Source organism: Lepidochelys kempii, chromosome 7, assembly GCF_965140285.1.
Source record: "Lepidochelys kempii isolate rLepKem1 chromosome 7, rLepKem1.hap1, whole genome shotgun sequence".
Lineage (NCBI taxonomy): Eukaryota > Metazoa > Chordata > Testudines > Cheloniidae > Lepidochelys > Lepidochelys kempii.
This window is the reverse complement of record NC_136386.1, coordinates 10319021-10343964: the sequence shown is the minus strand read 5'-3', so window position 1 is coordinate 10343964 and position 24944 is coordinate 10319021. Positions and strand designations below refer to the sequence as shown.

At 40.2% G+C, this 24944-nt stretch overlaps 1 protein-coding gene across 19 annotated transcripts in view; it reads left to right on the top strand.

The window, feature by feature from the left end:
* FOXP1 (forkhead box P1) overlaps positions 1 to 24944 on the top strand; it is a 494548-nt gene that overhangs the window by 289751 nt on the left and 179853 nt on the right. The window contains exon 2 of one of the 19 annotated variants that reach the window (XM_073351109.2): positions 19339 to 19417. The exons of the other annotated variants lie outside the window; for them this stretch is intronic. Coding sequence (XP_073207210.1) covers positions 19385 to 19417 — 33 coding nt within the window. The 5' untranslated portion in view covers positions 19339 to 19384. The remainder of the gene's footprint in view (positions 1 to 19338; positions 19418 to 24944) is intronic. 19 annotated transcript variants of the gene reach the window in all.

The window sequence follows — 24944 nt, the reverse complement described above, 5'->3', positions numbered from 1 at the left end:
ATGGACAGAAAGCGTAGTAAGAACACATTCTCACAAGATATTAGCGCCTCCTAAGAGAGGCAGTTATCCTCCTCAGCTTCTCCTGTGTTCAGTGTGAGTTGAAGATGTTCAGCATCTTTCAGAACTGGGTCTTTTCTCAAGCACTGGTTTTGTTGACTGTTTTCTGCCTGTGAGACCTCAGGTAGAGCATCAAGGTAACCTAGAGCATCAGACTCCACAAGTAGAACTGAAATAGACAACTGAAGCAGAGCATTGGAGCAGCCCAGAGGAACTCCCAGCTGCCTAAACAGACAACAGGAGTGAGACAGAACATTGTAATAGGCCAGAGAGGCTTCGACAGAGCAACTGAGAACTCTGGCAATATCCAGTTGCTTACACAAATCACAACCTGAAGAGTTCAACAAGAACGTCTAATGACCGAGGGGCTTTTAAGAGTCATGATGCCTCAAGGGAGCTGTAATATAACAGCTCTTGCCGACCAAAAGTAATGACTGCAGATCTTCTTTTAGTGTGAATTGGTGCAGCTCCAGTTACTTAAATGGAGTTTCTCGGATTTACCTCAATAGGGAATATGACCCATTGATTCTGAAGAACCATATAATGTTCAGTGTAATTTATTGTAACTTGTTACTGTACATTAAAGTGTTATTAATTTATTCATAGAAAGATAAAAAATATGAATGGAGTGAAAAGGATGGGACATAAAGGTGAATTCCAGCAAGACCTGAAATGCTCTGTTGCATGGTGGTAGAAATGCAAACCTCTCTACGTCCATAGACGGTTCCAGTTTGATACCATAATTTCAAGTACTGCCCCAAGAGTCTAAAGCTCCATATCTTTTGTCTAATCCAGAATTCTTTTGAACTTTTAGGAGGTATGACTTTAATAGTAATTTGTTGACAGATTAGCTGCAGAGATTGCAAAGAGTTTATTTTGCAAAACTGGCAGACTGATATCAGTGTTCTCTTAAGGAAAAAAAAAACACACTGCTGTTTTGCAATTGCTTGCATTTATTGACAACCAGTGCTGAGCTGGCAGAATTGGAATGTTTGTATAATGTAAACCTATAGCTTGCCTGATGCAGTGTAGTGTAGTTTTAGGTAGTGCATAGATTACTTGATAAAAAGGGTTACAAGGTGACTGCTTTTATGTCAAAGTAGAATAGCAATATAAATGGAAGTGGTACATAGAGAAACAAGAAGGAAGTTTATATAGAGAATTGCACTTTATGTAAGAAAGTTTCTTTCCATCGCTTTCTTTGAACTGGACTATACTGTAATTCTCAAGTGTCACTTAACTTTCTGAAGAGTTTAGCTAAATAGTATGTTTAACCTGTGTCTGCAAAAATAAGGTAAGCAGTTTTTTAGTGAGCAGAATTTGATAAAATGTTGTTTAATTTTCCATTCATATTTCCTACTTTTACACCTTTATTTACCTTTGAACAAATGCATCTGATAAATTGGCAGACAAATAGAACCCTATTCATATACATGAGATATACAAAACATTCACACCTCTCACAAAAGACATTTTGGCCAAATACTGATACCTTACACACAATGAGTAGCTCTCTACTCCATAAGTAGTCTAAGTGACTTCAATGGGACTGTTCATGCGTAGCAAGGTGCTATGCAATGGCAGTATTGAGATTTAAGTTTCACACTGAGGAAAACAAGTGTCATAAGGGATATATGGTTTCACCAAACTCTTCCATATCAAAAGAAAGAGGAAAATGTGTGGTAAAGTGGTTATGATGTATATTATTCAGTGATTGCTTTAATTTGGTAAATTAGGAATTTCAAGAGATTTATTTTATACTCATAGACTTTAAGATCAGAACGGACCGTCATGGTCATCAAGTCTGACCTCCTGCTCTGCAGCCCACAGAATCTCACCCACCTACTACTGTAATAGATAGTACTGTAATAGACCCTAACCTCTGGCTGAGCTACTGAAATCCTCAAATCATGGTTTAAAGACTTCAAGTAACAGAGAATTCACCATTTACACTAGTTCAAACCCATAAACACTAGTGACCCATGCTGCACAGGAAGGCCAAAAAAACCCCAGAGTCTCTGCCAATCTGACCTTGGGAAAAATTCCTTCCCGACCACCAATATGGTGATCGGTTAGACCCTGAGCATGTCAGCAGAATAGAAGTCATTCAGTATATGTCAGAGTACAAATGAATTGAATGCTGTCACATTTTTTAACAACACATTTACTAACAGTTTCATCTTTTAAAAAACATGAAAGGAGGTTATAAATTGCATCAGAAATGTTATGGTCCCACTGATCATGAAGTGGACTTATCTCTTTAAAACAAAGCTACCAAAGTAGATCTTTGATAAAAGTCTTTGTTCCATATTGACACAACTGGGATAGACTAAACTTGTTTGTTAGGCTTTAAGGTAAAACACATTTTGAGTTACTTTTGTTGGGAAGATATGGGGTGTAATTATTAAACTGCTGTTGTCATTGAAAGAGCCATTTAAGAGTATAGATTAAACTACTTACAGGCATCAGGATTGTGTCTAGTTTTGCATTTTACTGCACTGGTAATTCATGATTACAATAACCTCATCAAAGATCAATCTTATTGTAGAGTCTTTTTCAGCACGGGGAATAAAAGACAGACTTTCCATACATTGTAACTTAGTGTTTTTATCGCTCAGGCCTTTTCCCCCCAAGTTCTCCGATCTCCCAGCATTGACTGGAAGGTGACATGATGTCTTTTTAGTCATTCAAATCTAATAACTTTTAATCTGAAGGTTAAGTAGTGAGATATAAACTAAGAGATGATAATATCAATTTTATGTTCACTGAAGGGCACAATATACCGCTTTCTAGTAGCGGGAAAATTGTGCGTAAAATGTCTTTTGCTTTTTATCAGAAAAGCTCTGGCTCTGCGAGCTCAGAGATGAAGCAGCGCTAGCAAAATTAACCAAGTTTTAACATAGAATGGCTACCTTGCCAGGATTTTTGAACCAATGATTTTTTTAATAATACAGTTTTTAGCTCTCTTGTCAATGAACCATGCTGAGAACATTCGTGCAACATTCTTTATCATCTCTGCTACTAATGTCTTTTGTTATAACCACTTATTGACATCAACAAGACTTAAATTATCTCTTACTGCTGAAGGGTGAGGGGAAACTGCTGCTTGGTTCCACTTGCTGAGCTTTTTTTAGTTTAATTTTGGTTTGTTTCTAAAATCATTGATAACCACATTGAGGCTATGGGGCCTCCATATTTGCGGTGTGTGTGTGTGTGTAAGTAAACTGGGTCATTGGGCATCTGAATTATGTGTACATCTAAATTTGGAAGCACTCTTTGGAACTCTGCTCCTGTGGGGTTTTATGGTATAACTTTTTACTTTAAAATTAAAACTAAACAACCCAGTAGCAAGTTAAGTTTAAATTGACTCTTCAAGGAAATATGGTTTTTGAAATGTGTTGTTTTTGGTTTTTAACCTAGTATATTGTATGAAAAGTCCCCAGTGAAATGACAGGACTGTGCTGTTTTTATAGACTCACACTCTGCTCTTGTAAAATTTACATGCCTATATTTGCTCATGCTTACTCATCAAAGCAAAAGAAGTTATATATTCACCAGTTAGCCATGTTAGGGGAAAATAAACAAGGGGACATTTTAAAGCTACTATTTAAAGCTAGTATTTGTTTGCAGTGATAGAGAAATTCAGTGGGTATGGGATATAAATTAAAAGTCTGTTTCAAATGATTGATGTTATTAAAACCATTGTAAGAGGTTCTGTGTACTTATGGGTTGTATAATAAGGGATGCAACCAAAGTTTTGGTCAGTGATAGGGCAAATATAAAAAGGCATTATTCCTAATAAGATATAATGTGGTCTTGAACTCACATAGAACTCTTCTTCATGATGGCCATAGGTCCAGCAAGGCTCTTAAGCATGTGCCTAATTTAAAGTGCATGAATAATCATTTTAAGATCAATGGGACTGATCATGCATTTAAAGTTAGGGATGTGCTTAAGGACCTTGCTGAACTGGGGCTTAAGTGATTTCAGACCAACAAGAATATGCATGGAGTGTTGAAATACTTTAAAATAAATTTCACTGCTTAGGAATAGAATACATTTTAAAATACATTGTTAATGTGAAAGAGCAGGCTGTATTCGGGACTCCATTATCACTTTTGGAGGTAGGATAATGTTGCATTGGTTTTACAAATTTCATCCTACCAGTCAGCCTTTGCTTCACAGAGGTCGTGTCTTACAGACATGATTTTGGTCCCACTTACATTACATTTATACTAGTGTAACCAGAGGTAGGGCTGATTTACACCTATGTACATGAGACCAGTAATGAAGTTCTGTGATTTTCTCTTTTTGTGGGCCTGGATTGTGTTGTTTCTCTTTTGGAGCTCCATTGTACCACAGCAAGTGAAAAGGAACTCAGCACTAGTTGGACAGAATGTTTGCAAAACGGCAAGTTACACTGTAAATAGTGAAGCTCTCACATATGGTACGTTTCACTTTTTTTTTTAATTTAAATTTGATTCACAGTTTCTAACTTTCATGCAGAGCATCTCAGGTAAACAGAATTATTATTCTAAGTTAAATGTTGTGTCTGTTTTTAAAAAATCAGTTAAAATAGTGCAATAACATAATTTAAAGTGTTACAATATGGCAAATGTAATGAGCATTGTCAGCTGTGTCGCTATTTTGTGAGTTTTGTTAGCCACCATGACTGTTTTAAAACAAAATTCATTTGGAACTTATTTTAAATTGAGCACGTATTTTATTTTTTCCGTATGAACCTATAGATCTCTAAAATAAGTGTAAAATCAGACATTTCTGAAGTGTCAGCTTTATTTCAGGTTCAGCTTTTCAGTTTATTCTTAATCATATTTCTTGTTTTTCTCTTCAAGGGTTATTTGGTAGTAAAAGTAATGCTCTGTAAATACAGGGCTAGTAGTGCTAGATAAAGTTAGGCCATTTCAGATGTGGCTAAGAACTGCACAAATTTAGCAGTATAGCTCTGCCAAAACATTTCAGATTAAAATTCTAAGGGCTTGTCTACCCGAACACTTAATTCATGGTAAACTGGGGTGTTAATCTACCCCCAGTTAGGCTGCTTCGTGCTAAGTGTCTGTGCGGACCCTGTTGCCACACACTAAAATTTCCCTAGCGCAGTTTAATCTAGTTCCATTTCAAAGCACACTGTTGAACTTTCAGTGCTCAGCAGCAGGGTTCCCACAGGCACTTAGCATGAGACAGGAAAATGCAAGGTAGATTTATGCACCGGCTTGCCACAAGCTAAGGCCACGTCTACGCCTGAGCTAGGGGGGTGTTTCCAGCTCAGGTAGATGTGCTTGTGCTAATTCTTGTCGAGCGAGCACACTGAAAATACAAGTGTGGCTGTGATGAGCACTGACAGGGACGAGCAGCAGCAAGGGCTAGCTTCCTCAGATACAAACTTGTCCAGACCCCATGGGTACATATTTGGCGTGGCTAGCCCTCATCACTGCACGTGCTACCCCAGCTACGCTATTATTTTTAGTGTGCTAAGCTCAATTAGAATTAGTGCGAGTATGTCTACCCAAGCAGGGAATCACACCCCTGGCTCAAGCTGTAGGCACAGCTGAAGGTCACGTCTATACTACAAACTTCGGTCAATGCAAGTTATGTCAGCATAAAGCCATTGTAGTTAGTATATCGCTTGTATAAATGCATACTTGGTGCCTTCTGTTGGTGCGCCTACTCACTGGGAGGGCTTTTATCGATGTGCAGTGCATCATGGGTAGATATCCCAGTGTGCAACCTGCCACCATCTAGCACATTGTCTTTTGTGTATTTTTGGCAATACATGGTTGGGCCAAAATAAGTTGCACAGGGGAGACCGAGAGCAAGGGTTTAACTTCCCACAGTGCAACTGTCTCCACCCCATAATGTCACCCGTAGGCCATAATTTTCGCACCTGTTTTCAAAATCCTCAAAACCCATGCGCACCCTCTCGCGGTCTGCCATCTGGCAGAAGCATGGAGCCTTCAAAGCTCTGCACTATTGTCATAAGCATTGCAAGCACAGGGTGCACATACAAGCGGTTTTGCAGAGCTGCAAGAAGAACCAACTCAGCAGAGAATATGACAATTTCTTGGAGCACAAATTGCTGTGGGACATGGTGAGAACCAATTCAAGGTTGTTGGTGGGGTTCAGGGACCATTTACAGATTGTGGAGTGCTGTTGCTGGGCCTGAGAAACGAGCACTGACTGTTGGGATTGCATCAGAATAAAGGTTTGGGATGATGAGCAGTGGCTGCAGAACTTTCAGATGTGCAAGGCCACATTCCTGGGTCTGTGTGCCGAGCTCACCTCACCCCAGCCCTCCAGCACAGGGGCACCAGAATGAGAACTGTGCTGTCAGTGGAGAAGCAAGTGGCAGTCGCTCCTTGGAAACTTGCAATGCCAGATAGCTACTTCTCAGTAGGAAATCATTTTGGAGTTGAGAAATCCACTGTGGGGGGTCATTGTCATGCAAATGTGCAGGGCTGTTAATCATCGCCTGCTATGCAGGACTGTGACTCTTGGCAACGTACAGGACATAGTGGATGGTTTTGTAGCGGTGGAGTTCCTCGACTGTGGTGGAGCATTACATGGCACGCATATCCCTATTTTGGTGTCAAACCATTTTGCAACAGAGTATGTCAAGAGAAAGGGCTACTTTTCTATGGGTATGCAAGCTTTGGTGGATCACTGGGGGCACTTGACTGACATCAGTGCTGGCTACTTAGGAAAGGTGCAAGATGCTCGTATTTTTAAGAATATAGGACTTTTCAGAAACTACAAGCAGGGACTTTGTTTCCTGACTGATGGATTACCATTGGGAATGTTGTAATGACTGTAGTGATCCTGGGGACCCAGCCTGCCCCAGGCTCTCCTGGCTTATGAGGCCATACACTGGCCACCTTGACTGCACTGAGGAAAGATTCAGTTACTGGCTCAGAATGTGCAGAATGACAGTTGAATGTGCTTTTGGTAGATTGAAGGGATGCTGGTGGTGTTGACTCACAAGATTGGATCTCAATGAGAATAATATCCCAATGGTTATTGCTGCCTGCTGTGTCCTGCATAGTATCTGTGACGGATAGCGGGGAAAGCTGCTGCCAGGGTGAAGGGTGGAGGTGGCTGTCTGCCGAGTTTGAACAGCCAGACACAAAGGCTAGTAGAAGAGCTCAACACAGAGCTACATGGCTCAGGAAAGACTTTGAAGGAGCAGTGAGCCTCAGTAATGCTTTGTGGTGTACTGAGCTTTATTTGGCCCTGCTGTTTTGGGGCTTGTTAGGAATTATGTGGTTCTTGGTGTACATGTGCGAATATAATACTGTCAATGCACCTATTAATTTTTGCAGTGCTTGCTGTACATTTATGATTATTACACTGTGTGTGTCACTGATCCTATGAGTTGTGTCACACCATACAGTAACATGTACTTGGTTGCTTTCAGAACTGCTAGGTAGTCTGCAGCATACGCTGTGAACTAATGAAGATGAATTATGTTCCAAAGAGTAGAATTTTATTCTGTAACAAAATCAGGGAAAAGAAAAGTCCTTGCAATTTTAAAGCAAATACATTAAAAACTTAACAAATTAATACAACAGCACTTATGAAGGTGAAAGAACATTCATGTCCATTTTTGTTACACATACACCAACTGTGGCTTTCAGAGGTCAGTGCTTGTAAAGCTGTGGTTGTCTTTAATGCCCCCCAGGGTGGAGTGGTAGGGGTAGGATAGTGGCCCCTGGTGCCACCTGCAATATTGAGGGGGGTTGTGCAGGGAGTTGCTGCAGTGGAGTTCTCCATGGACCGCAGAGGGAGGCGAGCACAGGATTGTTGAAGTTGTTGACCCACAAGAGTCTGCAGCATCTGTGTTTGCTGCCAGAGAAGCCCCGTTATGTTCTGGTGCATCTCCCTCTCCTTTTCCTGCTGGGACTCTTGGGCCTTTCTACTCTTTCCTTCTCCAGGCTGTCTGCAGTGTTCATCTTCCAGGCCCCGTGCTCACAGTCTGATACAGCACTAGCTTGCAGGATCTCATTGAGTATGTCACCCCAAGTTCTTGTCTTTTTCCTCCTTATTTGGCTCAGGCATTCCATGAGTGTGGAAGGGGGACCCCTCAAGGCTGAAGTGGCAGCAGCTGCAGATAAAGCACATGGAAGTGCCATTAATTATCAATATAGTCACAACAGAAAGCGAAACTTAAGATTCAGAACTCCCTGCCCTGGCTCCCCTAAAGTTTTAAACAAGACATGCTCATTGACACATCTGCTTGAGAGTGCTTGTGCATGGCGCCACTCAAAGCACAAGCCCTGGTGAGTGGGACCCACCAGGGGGTGAGGGAGGTGAGGAGGGAATTGCTCAGTTGTTTGAAACTATGGTCATACTACTGGCAACATTTTCCATGAGTGGCGGTGACTTTAGCTGATGTCTCACTCCTGAGAGTAACAAAGGCAGATAGAGCATGTCTGCTGCTGCTGTTCTGAAGCCGCCCAGGCCCCTATGTTGCTAGCCTGTGTACTGCTGTGGTGCCTGCCAAAGTTATCTCTGACTAGTGCGGGAAGTTGTCCTACTGCAGAGGAAGAAATAAGGTTGCAGTCAGGAGAAGATTGCAGAGTCCCTCTACGAAAGTGTCATCAAGATCTCTTGAGAGGATTCAAGAGACATCCCTATGTACATAAACTGCTCCACATGGCTCCCCCTCGCCTAACTCTACAGTGCAGTGAAATGCAGATAACAACCCTACCGTTCTTTGTTGTACCACTACCTCTTCTAGTATGAGTAAATTAATGAAAAGTCGACTGTTGCGCCCTGTTAGTTGAGGGCGCCATCATTGCAATGGGAAATAAATGTACACACTTACCTGAGGATCCATTCCCTACATCAGGCTCATATGTTACTGACTGCCAGGACTGACTGACTGGACCGTAATGGAGTCTCAAATAGTTCCTAGCTCACAGCATAGCTGGACCCCCTGTTTGCATGTCCCCATCTCCTGCTCTTCCTCTTCCATTTCCTCCTCATCCTCACTGTTCATGCCAGGGGCCTATGGCTCTGGCATTTTGGACGTATCGACAGTGATCTATGGGGTGATGACAGGGTCTTCTCCAAATACAGCTTGCAGTTCTTTGTAACAGCAGCAGGTCTGCAGCTTGGCACCAGATCGATTGTTGGTCTCCCTGGCCTTCTGGTAGGCCTGCTGCAGTTCCCTTGCTTTTATGTGGCACTGCTATTGGTCCCCGTTGTACTCATACTCCTGCATCATCCATGCAGTCTGCTCACAGATGTCCACATTCCTATGGCTGGAGCACAGCTTCTTCTCTCCACAGGCCCAGGAGATCCAGTAGCTCCTGTCTGCTCTAAGCTGGAGTGCATCTGGTACATGTAGCCGGCATGGTCAGCTGGGTAGTTGCGCACAACAATGGAGAACTGCGATGTGCGCTGTCCAAGCTGGGCAATCAGGAAAAGGTATTTCACAAATTCATGGGCTTAAAAGGGACGGGGGACCTTCTGGTCTAGTGACTCCGGCAGCAGAGTTCACAATTGTGAACAGAGCAGTCAGTGTCGGGCATTGTGGGACAGCTGCTTGAGAACTGTTAGGATCAACATAGGTAATGCAGTGTCTACCCTTACACTGTTGACATCAGTACATTGACCATGGCTTAATGCCACTTGGGAGGTGGTGTTACTATGTTGGTGTCATAGGGCACTTACATCAGTGGGTGACACATTTAAGAGTAGCCTTGTGCATGACTAGGCTGGTGCAAGGCGGCTTACATTGACCTAACTTTGTAGTGTAGACCGGCCTTAGTGTCCATGTAGACAAGCCCTAAGACAGATTTAGGAAAGCGATGTAGGAAATAGTTATGATTTCAGGTAGCTTGGAGTAATGTTTTCTTGGCATAATATGGATTCTTATTTGATAAACATAGAGATTCAGGATGGCAGTCTTTAAGTAAAGAAATGTCACTGGACCCACTGATACACAGATGTCAGATGCAGGGGCAAGGAAAGGACATTTTTGCCTTCTAACAGAGTATTGAAATAAGCACAAATGCCTCTAACTTTGAATAGCCAGTTTAGCTCAAGCCTCTCAGTTTAACTGTGGAACAATGCACTTACTAGGTCTACTTACCTTTTAGGAAATAAAACAAATGTCCTAGTGCATTTTTGTGCTTTTATACCAGCCAGCATTGTTATTTAAGGGTGACAACACAAATGGTTTCGATTTAGAGATGCAGAGTAAGGTCACATTTTGCCTCCAGAATCTGAAGTAATGAGGATTTTATTTCAGATAACATCTTTGGGATTGATACTTAAAAAAACACAACTTTTACTGGTGTTACGCCAATTTGCCAGGGGCCATTTAGAGAAATGTGTGTGTGTATGTGTATGTATGTATAGGTTAGGGTTTGGCATTTTTTTAATGTAGTAGGACTTGCCAGAGTTCAGGTGGGATTTTATTCTCTACTAAATTGTAGCTGGAGATCAAATGCAGGCAGGTGGGGAAAAATAAGTGCATCTTTTTTGTGCCCAAGTCAGGAGGACCACAAATTAAAGAAATGTAAAGGATGACGTACCTACAGTAAATTTTCCTACAAAAATTTGTTTGTATTACATCACTGACACAGAAAAATCAAGGGCAACAAGGACTGCAACACTGTTAAAAGGGCAGCTCTTTAGCTGGGCTACTCGCTACCAGACAGCCAATGGATTGGTTTGTTAAGACTGTGGATGTCATGCAATCCTCTCTACTCATATCTGCTTTCTTGTGAGCTGGATGCCTTTCAAAATTCTTGTTGGCTGCTCACAAGAGTGGCGAAGACAGAAGAGCAACATTGGGTCTGTGCTTACATCTTGCATTATCCTTCATCAGCAACAAACCCAGAGCTTTGGGTTTCTGATTGCTTGCTCACTCAGAGAAGGAGCTAGGGCATTTTTGTTTTGTAAACTAAGCATTTATTTCAGATTTTCAGTTCTACATAACGCAGTAATCGAGTGGTGAAAACATGTCCAATTAGGTCTAAAGTTAAAGTAGTTCATATTATGGGGCATTGGTACTCAATATTTTACACTGAAGACAAAAATAAAAATATGGAGTGAAATTTTCGCATGTGCTCAAGGCCAGCATGAAACCCACGCACCGCTTAAACCCTAAAAATACAGCCTAAAGGAGCTGACATGGCATAGAAAGCTTTTGCTGGCATAAGGGTGAGTTTCACCCATAATGAAACCAAATCTAATGACCACCAGCCCATGGAAAATCTCAGTCTCTAGAAGAATTGCTGTAGAATATTTTCCACTTTACATTATACTGCATTATGTGCCCACTTGCATAACATGTTAATGACTACCTGCCAACCCATCCTCCTGCATAAAACTCAGTGAAAGAAAAGTGGGAGGGAAGGGTGTTCTGGCTTTTCTTTTGGAAGCCTAAATAGAAAAGAATGTTTAGGATGAAAGGGTGAACAATCTAGTTAAGGTGCTGGTCCTTTTGTGGCAGTTCGTTAATAAGATTTGCACGGATTGGCTGTTGGGTTTTCATGGTACTGGAACATAGTGCAGTAGTTTTGGCTGACATCTTGCCTACCTTGGAGTGGCAGAATATGGACTAGGTGCTGATGCATGCATTAAACATGTATGTATGTTTACATGTTGTTAAAGCCGTGTCAGTCCCAGGATATTCGAGATGCAAGGTGCGTGAGATATCTTTTATTAGACCAACTTCTGTTGGTGAGAGAGACAAGCTTTCGAGCTTATGCAGAGCTTATGCAGACCTGAAGAAGAGTTCTGTGGGAGCTCGAAAGCTTGTCTCTCTCACCAACAGAAGTTGGTCCAATAAAAGATACCTTCCCCCACCTTGTCTCTCCATAAACATATGGAATTTTTAAAAATTACATTAAAAGGAAATTAAGTTTGCAAAATCAAGAACTCGGAAGTTAGAAAATGCCAGTTATAAGCCACTGAACACAGGATCTTAGAATGAATGGAAAGGTTAGGTAACCTGAACGAGAGGCATTGCTACCCGCTCTGCCTATAATCAGTTGTATACGTATGTAGCCCAAAGCTGGTAGCTGGGTTAGTTTGTACATTGAGATCAGTTTCTACACTCTGTGCATCATTCAGGACATAAGATTTTGATAGTGTTGCTGCTCTGGATTTGGGAGAGCTGATAGATATTTCAGCATTAGGAGACATTTAAAACACTTATAAAAGGCAAAAAGGAAGATGTTTTATTTCCAAAATGTTTTTATAATGGAAAATATTTAGGTCGGACTTGGCTTTATAAATGTCTGTATGACTGTGGCCCATGCCTGGGGAGCCTTAAGGGATACAAAGAAGATGCTGAGTAGAGATTTTGTTTTTATTTTTATTGAGATTTGACTTATGCTAGAATCCACATTCAACTTCTCTGGGTGCAGAGGCTCACCAGGCAGTGGTAGGTGTATGCTCCCTTTGCAGTGCTTAGCTATGTGGAGTCCCTCTTTACCATCATGAGCAGGCAGGGCAGAGCCAATGGGGCAGTTGTGTGGATTTTCCCATCCTCTTGGGAAATAGAGCATGGTAAAGATTAATACAGCCTTCTCCAGTCAATAGACTTCAGTATCAGTCCTGTAAAAAGAACTGCCTGGGGAAACCCCACTGTCTGCTGAAAGCTCCACTGAGCTTTCTGCACAGGTAAGTCAGTCCACTCACATGGTTCTCTTTGTACGATCAAAGCCATAGTTTAAAGTGACTTGTGTAAGATCACAGAGTGTAAATTGTAGAGCCATAAATAGAACCCAGGAATTCTGGGTCCTGGTCCTAGTCCCCTGTTCTCACTACCAGAGCTCACCCCTTCTGAGCAAGAGCTCCACTTTCTTTTGCAAATTTGAAAAGTGTATAAATATCTCTCTTCATTGTCCTTTTTGTAAATTCACCCCATGAGCACAGAAAAAGAACAGAGCCAGGGTTTCCACGGTGCGCCCCCCCCCCCCCCCCCCCGGACATCCACCCACCCCAAACTCTTCCACTGGTGTAAGTTTAAGTACTCTTATTTGTGCCAAAATTATCAAATATGACTTTTGTGTAAACATGCCCTTTGTGCAGTGGAACATGGCCTGCCTCCTTTCCGCTACAGAGTCAGCTTTTCAACTCACGTTGTGATCCAAAACATGCCTGCTGAATAACAGGCAGCTTGTTATGTGAAGGGAAAATAGTCTACTTATTCCTATTCTGATAGCTTGCATTCTGTAATACAGATCCAAAAGAAAAATCCCTCCCTAGTCAATAAACAACAAAAAGCAGACTTATCTTTTATAGTGTTCTTGAAACAAATGTAAGGTTATAACACTAAAACGGGTTTTATTAAATCTAGGCATGAATCCATATTGAAGAAATAATCTACTGCTTTCTTGCAGTTCCTTGTCTTTTTAATTAGTGCTAGCAATGGGATTGTTAGCTTTTAAGATATGGTAAATATGGGCCTATTAATATTATTGAACATAATACTTCTTAACAAGGTACAAGAAGTGCTGGTAGCTGTAGATATTTTATAGTCAAGTTGAAAGCAGGCCATTTTCTGTTTGACAAATTTTCCTTTATTACCATTGTGTTTAGGTACACAGAACATGAAGCCTTAAACTGTAAACTTTTTCCAGGTGTCTAGAACAGCTGTCGCTGACTGACAGGCGTAGGGAATGCATTGTATGTTTTTTCAGTATTGTGTGGCATGTTTGAACCCCTTTTCACAACAGAAAAGTATTTGGAGTTTAAAATATTTCAGACTCCTTATTTTTCTTGAGAAATGATTCACCAGGTTCTACAGATTAGGAAGGAGACCTTTTCAAGTTTTTTTTACTCTTGGTTCCATTCTTTTAACTTGTATAAAGACTGGATTATAAAGGTTTAGCAGTGATTAGCTCTGTTTACAGTATTTTCTTTGCTCACAGAGTGGGACACTCTTTTTTTAGAGTGTGTTTTATTTTCCAGTGTTTCTGTTGACTCCCTGTTTCTTCTCCTAATTGATTCCAAGGACAATTGCTTGGCGTAACACCTAAAAGTTATTGCTCACTAGGGCTGTGAATCATAAATCACAAGTGAAAATATGATTTTTTTTTTCCCTGAGGAAAGAGAATCTCATTTTATATTCTTGTTTGGGGAACCTTCTGTGGCCATGATTTTGAGAGAGGCCTGCTGGTTCCAGCAGACCATTGCTAGTGAATGTTGATAACCTAGCTCAGTGCAGAAAGCACACCATCATAAGTCAATCCAGACACCCAAATCCAGGGGCGCTGTAGACTCTCTCTTTCTCTCTCTCTTCTGTCCTTATCATTTCTCATTTTTTAATTTGGGTAGGCTGGCTTTTTTCACAAAGCCCAAGGGGAGACTGGAAAACAGTTGTATTTCAAGACACTTTGCGGTCAGCTTTACGCAGCTTGTTCACTTGCCTAGGAAGGATTGTCTCACCAACATATTTAGTGTCTCACCAACATGGAAGGACTGACTTTTTCAGTCACTTTTGTTTGGTAATCACAAATAGAAGAGAGAATCACATCCCTCCCATGGTGATAAGGACAGCCCACTTTAAGGAGCAATCAATCATCCCTTTGTTTGGTTGCATCCACCCCTCCTGCCTTTAGGACAAATATTTCTAATCACCCAAGGAAATCAAAATTGAAAGCATCAGAACCTCTGTGAATTAGATGCACGCTACCTAGCTTAAAACATCTGAGCAATTGCATGCAGTAAGTTTTCACAATGGCAAAAGTATCCCTAACTAGAGATACCAGGTACCACATATCTGTTAACCAATTGTCTAGATCTTTTTACTACAAAAGAATTAGGGGCTCTTTCTTCAAACCTTATTTGGCCACAGGGAACACCATATGAGGATTTGCTGTCGAAACAACCCACATAACCATCCCTGTTTCTTCTTATTCTGTATCAGTACTTCCCCATTTAATCTAATACGTTATTTCTTCTAGAAGCACGTTCTCCTCAGGAGATACATCTTTCCATTGTTTTCAGTCCAGGAAAGACAGAAGAAACTGGTCTCAAAAACTGTTTTCTGCTGAGTGGCTGTCTAATATCATATAGCTACCGATGTCTTTATTCGTCTTTCTTTACATCAAATAGTCCCTAATGCAGTGGTTTTCAACCTGTGGACAGCTGGAGGTCTGCAGACTTAGTATGCAGACTAAGATTTCCAAAGGAGTCCGCACCTCTATTTGAAATATTTTAGAGGTCCACAAATGAAAAAAGGTTGAAAGCAACTGATCTCATGCACAAAATGATCAGACCAGTGTCTCTTATATTTTATTGCCAACTTCAGTGGTGAGTCTCAGGTCCACCTAAGCCTGTTAGAATAGAATCTCAGGCTACATCCTGATAACAAAAATCCACCATCAGTCCCCCAGTGTAGAAGGGTAAGGTAAAGGCTTAATGGGACAAAAACATTTACTATTCAATTCACAAAGTTTATCCAAAACCCCTAGTAGTCACCACTGTAACTCGGCAGTCTAAAGCATTGGCGAAGTATTCTCCCACAGCAGAGATCAAACCCACAGGATACTGGTGGCATGAGATGTATCTGATCAGCACACAGGTGATACTCTACCCATGTCACAAAACCTCTTCAGATTTATGTTATGTATAGGAATGGAATAGGAAATAGGATCAATTCACAAAGTACGTTTTGAAACTCCTGAGGTGAAGGGTTGCTATTGTCCGCCACCACTGAACTGACTCCTTGCTGTGACTGGAAGCACCAGAGATATCGTAGCTGCAATGTCAAGTAGTAGCTGAAGCAAGAGGCTATATTCAGGTTATGTCAAAAGCTACTGGGAGATCCAGTATGACCAATATATAACAATACAGTATCTGGAAACAGTACAACAGCCTGCCCCTCAAACATCAAAATCCCATTTCTGTTGATCCTTGGTGTGTGTAGCAATTCAAGTTCAGCAGGAGTTGTCAAACTTCCTTGTTGGTGAAGAATCCCTTTTGCATCTGATCCATGATGTCAGAAAGAATCCACTCTCATCTTGGCCTGAGGAGCAAGTTCCTGATATTGGGAACTATGTGTAACTCTATGGCTCAACTTATACAAAGGCCACGTTTCTTACTTGTCGATACTGGTGGGAAAATGACAAACTTGCCAGCCACTTGTCTTGTAGAAGAACTGGGATAGTTGGAATAGTGCCAGGCACACAGCCAGAGCTGTGGGTCTGTTTCAGCAGAAGTGGATGGGAACGCAGCAACTTGTAACACAAAATCACCCTTCACTGTCTTCGGTAGCCACGGGATGGTTCTAAAAAGTGGCATGTACCTGGCATGTGGTACCACAATATCTAAACAAAGCCACCAAGTTTTCAAGATATCTTTGGCATGCCGCACTGTAATGCAAAAATGCCATTTTTTAGTGACATGCCAGCCCGCAACTAGGGGATCCAGGATCTTTCCTGTAGAGAAGTGATAACATTTTCACCTATTACCCCCTCAAAATCTTTCCTCTTGTAGCCAGCATAGGAAGGGTTGACACTGATTGACCATGAGACAGGGGTCTTTTAAGGCCACAGTCGGGAGGGGTAAAATAATCCGATAAATCATGTGAGTTTTGAAATGCTGGAAACTTAGAAAAAAATATTCACATGTATGCACAATGCCACAGTGTAAACATCCCCCAGTATCCTCAGCAGGTCCATGTGCTCAGTGAAGTCCCAACTGTCAGATTTTCCTACTGGAAGTATGAAAATATATCAGTACGCCACGCAACCCACCTTTCTCATGGACGTACAGTAAGATAGAGGTGGCACATTGAAAGAAGCTGCCTAGATCCCGCAGGCCCACTTTTAGAAACCGCTTCAAGGGCATCCAGTAATAAGAACCCAGGAGGGCTGCCCCCACCTTAAGGAGCTGCCACTTGATGGGGGCCATTAAAAGCGTGCAGAAGCAGAAAGGGTTTGTGATGTGTGCAGCCTGCTCATGATCCCATCCAGGCTCGTGAATGTCAGGGATTTGTGTAACAGCGTAATCCTCTAGCAATCACATGGCACCTCTGCCACATTCCCTGCATCTAAACTCATTTGTTCTTTTGCTGCCTTACCAGGGAGAAATAAGAGCAACTATTGACATCCTTAAGATACCTGAACAGCCTACAGATGGTACTGCTCACTTATGAAGGGTTTTCCGGCACAATCTTATCCATATCCTTATCCTGGAAAAAGTAACTAATCCCTTAACCTTTGCCTGGGCTTTCATCATGCAAATCATCTCTAATCCCTGCAAAGGAGTCCTCTTCCCACTGTTCACCATTGTCTGCCTCATTGGCAGGCATCACTTAACTTTCCACGAAATTCTCTTGGTGCCTTCTTCCCTCTGATCTTCTGTGATGATGCCTGCCTTTTCTGCCATGTACTCGAATAGAGTGGTGGGAGGCAGGGGCTGTGTGAATGGCACCCTGTCCATGAGAGCCCATGGCAGGAAAGCAAGGCTATGCTGTTCTCTTTTGGATATTAGCCTGCCTTCTGATTTCCTTGTGTAGTAGTTGAAGAAACAGGTGGTCGGTGACAATCCTCCAAAAACCATCTACCCCATTTTCCTTGTGCTCCTCTGTAAGGGCCTGAATCTCCTGCAAAAAGAATCTTGTGGAGAGACTTCCAGGCATCATGGCTGGAAATTGTAGGACTGCACGGAGTGTCCTTGGGCATTGTCACTGAAAGAAAGGAAGATTGAAGGCACCTGGAGGAGAGAAATGAAAGAGGGGGCTATTTAGCCTGCAAATCCTTATCAGGCTGCCTTTTAGGAGCCTTCTCTTAACCGGTCCACACTATCTCCACACACTATTGATGTGATTGACTGAGCCATGAAGACTAATTGACTGCTGCTCCTGCCCCAAAAGCTGTGTCCCTGCCTGCTGGCAAGGAATTGCGTCAGGCATATTTTTGTTTTCTGGAAGGCACAGCTGATGTCTTACCCTCACAGCCAAGTCCCAGGATGCCACCTACCTCTTTGGGTGTCAGTCTAGCCCTTTCTATAGTTTCTCCATATGCGCCTCAATTTTCCGCTCTGTTCTTCCAGTTTATATTTTTATCAGCCTGTAACAACTTGTTGGTAGTGTATGAGATGAAATGTTCAGCTGAAGACCTAGGTAGAGGGAACTGGCAATGCAGCAATGCCTTTCAGTCCAACTCTTCTCTGTATCTCTCTATAATGTGCATTTCTCGGTAGTGGTTTCTTAGAGTAAAAGTCCCACTGTATCTAAAAGGAGCATATTGTTCCGGATATGTCCTGAAATTTGGCTTTTTGTAGCATGGAACAAATGAATATCCAAAAGGTAGCTGAGAGCTCACATACATAGTGCACTGTGGGTTTTTGTTTGTTTGTATTTACTACTTACAGCCCAATTGAATGATTTAGATGTCTAAATTAGGTGCTTAAATTTAGGCATAATTTAGCCCTTTAATCAGCCCTGAAATGCCCAGTTTGGGTATTTAGGCACTTAAATGTGGGTGCTTAAATGCCCATTTTTGGCATCTAAGTGCTGTTTGGATTACAGAACTTTTAAGACATTAAGGGTTCAATTTTAAAACTTTGGGTGCCTAAAATTAGATACCTAAATCACATTAGGCACTTCAAATTCTGTTTTCAGTTAACTAGTGAAAATCCACTGAATTCAGTAGAGTTATTCAGGATTCTCACTCGTGTTTAAGAACACAAATTGGCTTTGTATGTGAAATATTTCTGGGTCTCTAGCATACAAAAGCACGGCTTGTAAACTCATTGAGAAAGGCATTATATGCCCAAGTACAAGCTGCTACAATTGGAGCAAGCACTGACCAGCATTATTACTCATGTGAAGAATATTTACCATTGACCTTTATATAAAAAGTGTCTTGAGATGATTACATGTGGAAAATACTGATATTTTTCTACAAATAAATGTTAGGGTAGTTAATAGTCATAGGCTGTGTTTGTCAACACCCAGCTTGCAAATAGAGAGGTGGATCAATTAACATGTAATGGACCTGAAGGACATCTGTAGATAAGGGTTAAACAATCTATTAAAGCTGAACCCATGAACCTGTTCAAACTGCAAGAGTTGTTTGTTCCAATAAAACTTTTGTCTCTGCTGTGTACATATTTTATAGAATGTGTCTTTCATCTACAAGAAACACTTAAAGTCAGGTTTTTAATATAATGTTGGTAGCAAAGTATGAAGGACAGAGGAGGTAACAGAGAAGGCAACTTGCTAATGCAAAAGCAGTGTACTGAAAGTCACTTTTATTTCTTATTTATAATCTACATGCACACTCTGGATAATAGATGACAACGCTCATTCAGTACTTTAACTTCAAAGCAGAGAGAAGGCATGGATGACAGAGCTGGGAGCTGGAACACAAAGGTACTAACAACAAGAGGAAAAATGCCTGTTTACTGGATTGCATTTGTTAGCACGCTGTCTTCAGATATTGTTCCCCCAGGAGTAGTGAGAATATGTGCTGCACGAACAATGATTTAACATCTGAAAATGGTACTTAAAGAGTTTTCTGTCTGGTAGTAATGTGATGAAGGCTTCTGAATGGAACCTGGGGACTTCATTTCTTCTATTTATCTATATGTCTCTCTGGCTTTAGTCAACGGTAATTACATATTTAACCCCTTAAATAAGTTTAACCCTCTCAGCACCAACTTCCTTTTTTTTTGGTCTCACATCTGCTTTTGTTATAGCACAGCTATGCTCCTTGAATTCCTTGCCAAAAAAAATCAAAAAGAGAACAGAATTTTGGAGAAGTTGTAGCCAGGGAAATGCATTGAGAGTAATACCAAGCTCCACCTCTCTTGTGGAAGGAAAGCAGTTTGAATGTAGATGATAGCAGCGGGGTAAAGTGTTCTAATGGGTTCAGTATAGCTGGGAGCCTTATAGAAGAGAGAGGGAGAGCTGTAATAAGGGAGGAAGTTATAGATAGTGCTCTAAATCAACAGTATAAATTTGCTGCTTACTTCAGCAGTATAGTTTTTTTGCAGCTTTCTCAATTAACACTTATTCTGGGGGGGCTTGCTTAATAGCTTATGTGAAACAAATATTAACATAAATTGTTTAATTATATCAAAACCTTGAATTCCTCCAAGATGAAAAATTGTTTTTAGCTAAGAATACATTTGCAATAAAACATCCTCTAGTTAAAGTAAATGAGCTCTAAGGAAAGCCATAAGATTGTAGCTGAGGTACTTTTACAGTTTATTTTCATGGTATTTAAATTATGACACCAGTGGGTATTTTTAATTAGTGCATCTTTAAAGTGTGCACTTGTCTACATAAGCCATTTTGGCAAATTTGAGAAATTCATACAGTGGTTGCTGTAAAAGAGGCCAGCACAGCCTACAGGAATTAGAATTAAAAGTTTCTGCAAGCTGTTGTCAACATGACCACATCTCATTAACTTAAAAAATTGAGATTATTTGCCTTAAAGCTTGATTTGACTAACAGTAATCAAATATTAGGCTCAACAGAGAAGGAGGAAAACAGCTTCTCTGTTGTGATCTGTATCTTTAAATGTTTTCTGGATCCCTTTAAACAACTATGTAAGATTTCTGTTTTGACAAATATAATGGGGGGGAAGGGGAGAAGGAAAAATAGATAGCTTTGAAAATAATCTCAGTGTAGTCTTATTTTACGCTCTGACACATTATTTACTAAATTTACGCAACATAAATATGATGTCTCTGATACTTTTCATTAAGTAGTTGGAATTAATTATCTTGTATACTTCCCTGAATTATTAAAGTTTAAGTACTGGAAACTGGTTCCATCTTATGATGATGGTCTTCTTCAACGGTTAAATAGACATGAACCTTGCATTTATATCCTAGATTCATTTTATTGTTTTAACAAAAAGATGATGTAGGTTGCAAAATTGTTCATGAAATCAGCCAAGATAGAAAAGTGCTTTTCTTATCTCATGCATTCTTTCAGTAGCTTGTTAGTTCAATCTGTGGGGGGAAAATATCTCTTTGGGGCAATAATTAAGGTATTTGAGTATAGGAAATCTACAGTGCTTGAATTTAAGAGAGTAGAGCAGTCAGAATCTGATATTATATTCTTCTATGTTTTCCTACTAAACAAGAAACAATGTCATGCCTAGGTGTAAACTATGGCACATATTATTTAAAAAGGATGCAGTTAAACAAAAGAAGATAAAGTCTTGTGCCTTTTTATGTCTTTGAACTGAGAACATGTGCTGCATTTTACTAAAGGAACATGAGCTTTGAATGTAAGTAACTGGTTTTTGCATTAGGTACTCCCTGGAGGTAGCAGAAAAATATCATGTCCCTGCATGAAATGCGAATGTGAAATCTACCAGAAAGAAATATTTATGACCATTTTATGCTTGATTAGACTTGGATGACATCTGTTAGAAGACAGGGACTGGACAAAGAGAGAGACGCTCGGGGGCAAATGTTAACAGAGTTGTTTAGATGATGCTGGGGCAGAAGCGTCCATTTACTGCCAGGCAAAACATAGAATTGTGTTAGCAAAAGTGCAGCTGACAAGAATTCACTGTGATGGAGACACTGTAAACCAACTAGCTGAAATAGTAAAAATACAGCTGCTGATATTCACTACACTGCCACAATTTATGGTCAGGGATCTCAGCTAAACACAGATACTGTAACTTTCAGAGATCAGCTACATTAATACAGTTATATAAATGTGAGTCAGTTCTGCAAGGACGACAGCCTCCCTTTTTGCAGTTATTGTTCACCATGCCACAGCATAGACCTAGAAGAACTGAAAAATCATCCTTCTGAAAGACTAAACAAAACATACTAAGTTGAAATAACCAACCTGAGTGTTTCTGTTCTATTACTAACTTACCACTCATACTTTCCCCCTGTAAGCTGTGATCCTGCTGTCCTCTCTGAATGAAACTTGCTCCTTAGCTGGAATTAATTTTTCATTTGAATGTAAGGGGCCAGGTTCTGATCTCCTCCTTTACACTGCTGTAAATCCAGAGTCACCTCATTACAGCCCAGTGGAGTTATGCCAGATTGACACTGGTATAATTGAGATCAGAATCCGGTGTCAATAATTTAATCTTCTCAGATGGTGCCAGTGGTTGAACGTCAAAAGTTTGACAAACATTTGATCAATTTTTAACAATTTAGCTTGAAAGCACATAAATGCTGTTTATTGTGTTTGCAGAAATGGTCTTTTATGGCTTGAGGTATGAACACTCACTTCTTTCTGGTTCTTTTCCCAGCTTTCTTTTCCTGTAAATTTTCTCTGTCTGGAATGCTTATGGGAAATGTTATTTTGTTTTTGTTTGCAGCAGTTCTGTTGTTTTGATTTTGTCTGAGTGGTATGGAAAACAGTACGTCACTTGGTGTGGGTGTTTTGTCTATTGGCCATTTGGCTATTGCACATATATTTCTCATACTTACTACATGATGACAGGAGAACCCAAATGGCATAATTTTCCAGCTGAATTTTGCTTTCCAGTTTAATAATAGTGAAGGGAAAACAAAGTTAATAGATTTAGCAGTTTCGATACTGCTCACGTGCTGATAGATGACTTTAGATTTTTTTTTTTCCTGTGTGGTTAAGGAGCTATTTAGACAAAGGTTATATTAATGCATATATCTGTTTCTGTAATATACTGCATAAGGATTATGTTACACATTTTGCATACAGTTGTGAAAAACTGTAATTTAAGTTGCAAAACCCATAAAAGGGCAATAAACAATTTTAATATCATTAGTATGATTAGTTTATGGTACTTTTATCCTGTTTTTAGGCAGTACAGATCATATGCTCTACCAATAAATGTCTTTTAATTAAAAATGATTTAAAATAAAAAATTTTGATTTGAAAACAGTACACAATGTTCCCAAGATAACTTAGAGGTTATAGCTGAATAGAATTAAATGCAGGATATACTAATTCCTGCTTAGAAATTACAGTGTTAGGTGTGAGCATATTGAAAGAGTATAGGATTCAGCTTTAAGAATAGATAATTTTTTTGTGTAGTACAGAAATACAAAATGGAAAGTATGATTAATTTTTCAATTTCTCTCTGCAGATATCTAATAATTGTACCCCTGGACAGCCAAAGGCTTCCATTAAAGATTTAAAATGCAAAAGAAAGGTAGAATCAAAAAGATGGTATTTTGGATTAAATAATGTAAAATAACTGTAGGGCAATAGCGAAGTGAAAGCTATTGGCAAAATAAAAGCTTGGCGTTGACTTTCTTTGAGACATGCTTAAACATTTACACAGATGCATGCATCTTGTTATAACAAGGGTGTTAACAGAAAAAAATATATTTGTAAGGTTGCTTAAACTGGCCATGATTTTCAAATACATTTTTATCCTTCAGATATTGATTCACTTAATCATGGTGACATCATATAAAAGCATGATACATGGCAATGTCGTATGGAAATTCATATAAGTGCATTGATAATGTTGCCCAGCATACAGAATTTGTTAGAAATCCACATAATATATTGTTTCCTTCACTGAGCATCTCCAAATATTGGGAGGGAAGAAAGCACTTTGCAACAGCCACCTGTGAATGTATTTTTTTTTCTTAAATAAAGCTAACTTTTATAAGCCTAGAGAAAAGGAACATTGCATTTTTAGTATATAGAAGCTGTCAGAAAGGTCCAGCTGGACTTATCCTCCCTGTTCTGTACTGTCTTTATCACTTTGCTCAGTTCCACATAATAACATCTTCATCTGAGATTGCTGTGGCACAGGGGAACTGCATTTGTTGATCAAATTTGGCTGGATAACACTGTGATCTCGTATCCTGAAGTGCAGAGATGTGCCTGGAATACGTAAGCATAAAGCTAGCCTCTTGATTGATTGATTCTGCCTGTCACAGTACAAGATAACTGGATCAGTAAATACCCTGTGCACTTCAACTTCATCTACACAATCAAAAGTGAGGGCATCATGGGGCTGAAAAACACTGAGGCATGATGGGAATATATACATTTCAGAATGATAGCCAGGAACTTACAAAAAGAGAAGATTCTTGCTGTGTGTTTATACATGAATAACATGAATGTTACATTAATTTCTGTATATTTGCAGTGGATCTGATTGAGTGTTGATTTAGTTCAACTTCACAGTGGTGTAACACCACTGACATCAATCAAGTTACACCAGAATCAAACTGGAGTAATGCACTGGTGAATCAGGCCCAAGGTCTTTTAGTTAGAGTGAACAAAATGCATCCAATGAAGTGAGCTGTAGCTCACGAAAGCTGATGCTCAGATAAATTTGTTAGTCTCTAAGGTGCCACAAGTCCTCCTTTTCTTTTTGCGGATACGGACTAACATGGCTGCTACTCTGAAACAAGTTTATTTTGTGCCTCTCGTACTTGAGTGGCATGCTATTTATGAGCTAAAGTTGCCATATTATTTTATTCAAGTTATATGAAGATATCCAAGGAACTGAAGGTACTCTGTGGTTTGGCAAAATGTTGGCCTCCTTCTGAAAAGGGCTGAGCATCTGAAAAGGAAGGATCCCAGGCTATTTGACTTTGGAAATTTAGAGTGAATTGTGAATGAAAATGAAGAACGGAAAATAAAATCAGAAGTGCACGCACACAAAATCCTGCACATGGACAACATTTAAAGAGCAAAAAAGTCCATGTTTATGGTTTATTTAAATGAAAGCATAATGTGGCGAAGAAACTGGTGTCTTCAAACTTCGCTGGACTTTGCAGTGGTATTTTTGGGTCAGAAAATGACGGCCAAAGTTGCTGTTTGAATATGCAATTCCAAGAAAGGTCTAAAGAACAGCGCTGCTTTTTAGAAAACATGCATGACAAGTGATTTGTTGATGGGGAAAAAAACGTTTGTCCATCAGTAGCCCTCAAATTTTAGGTTTGTCTGCTGCTCTTGTGGTCTCTAGTAG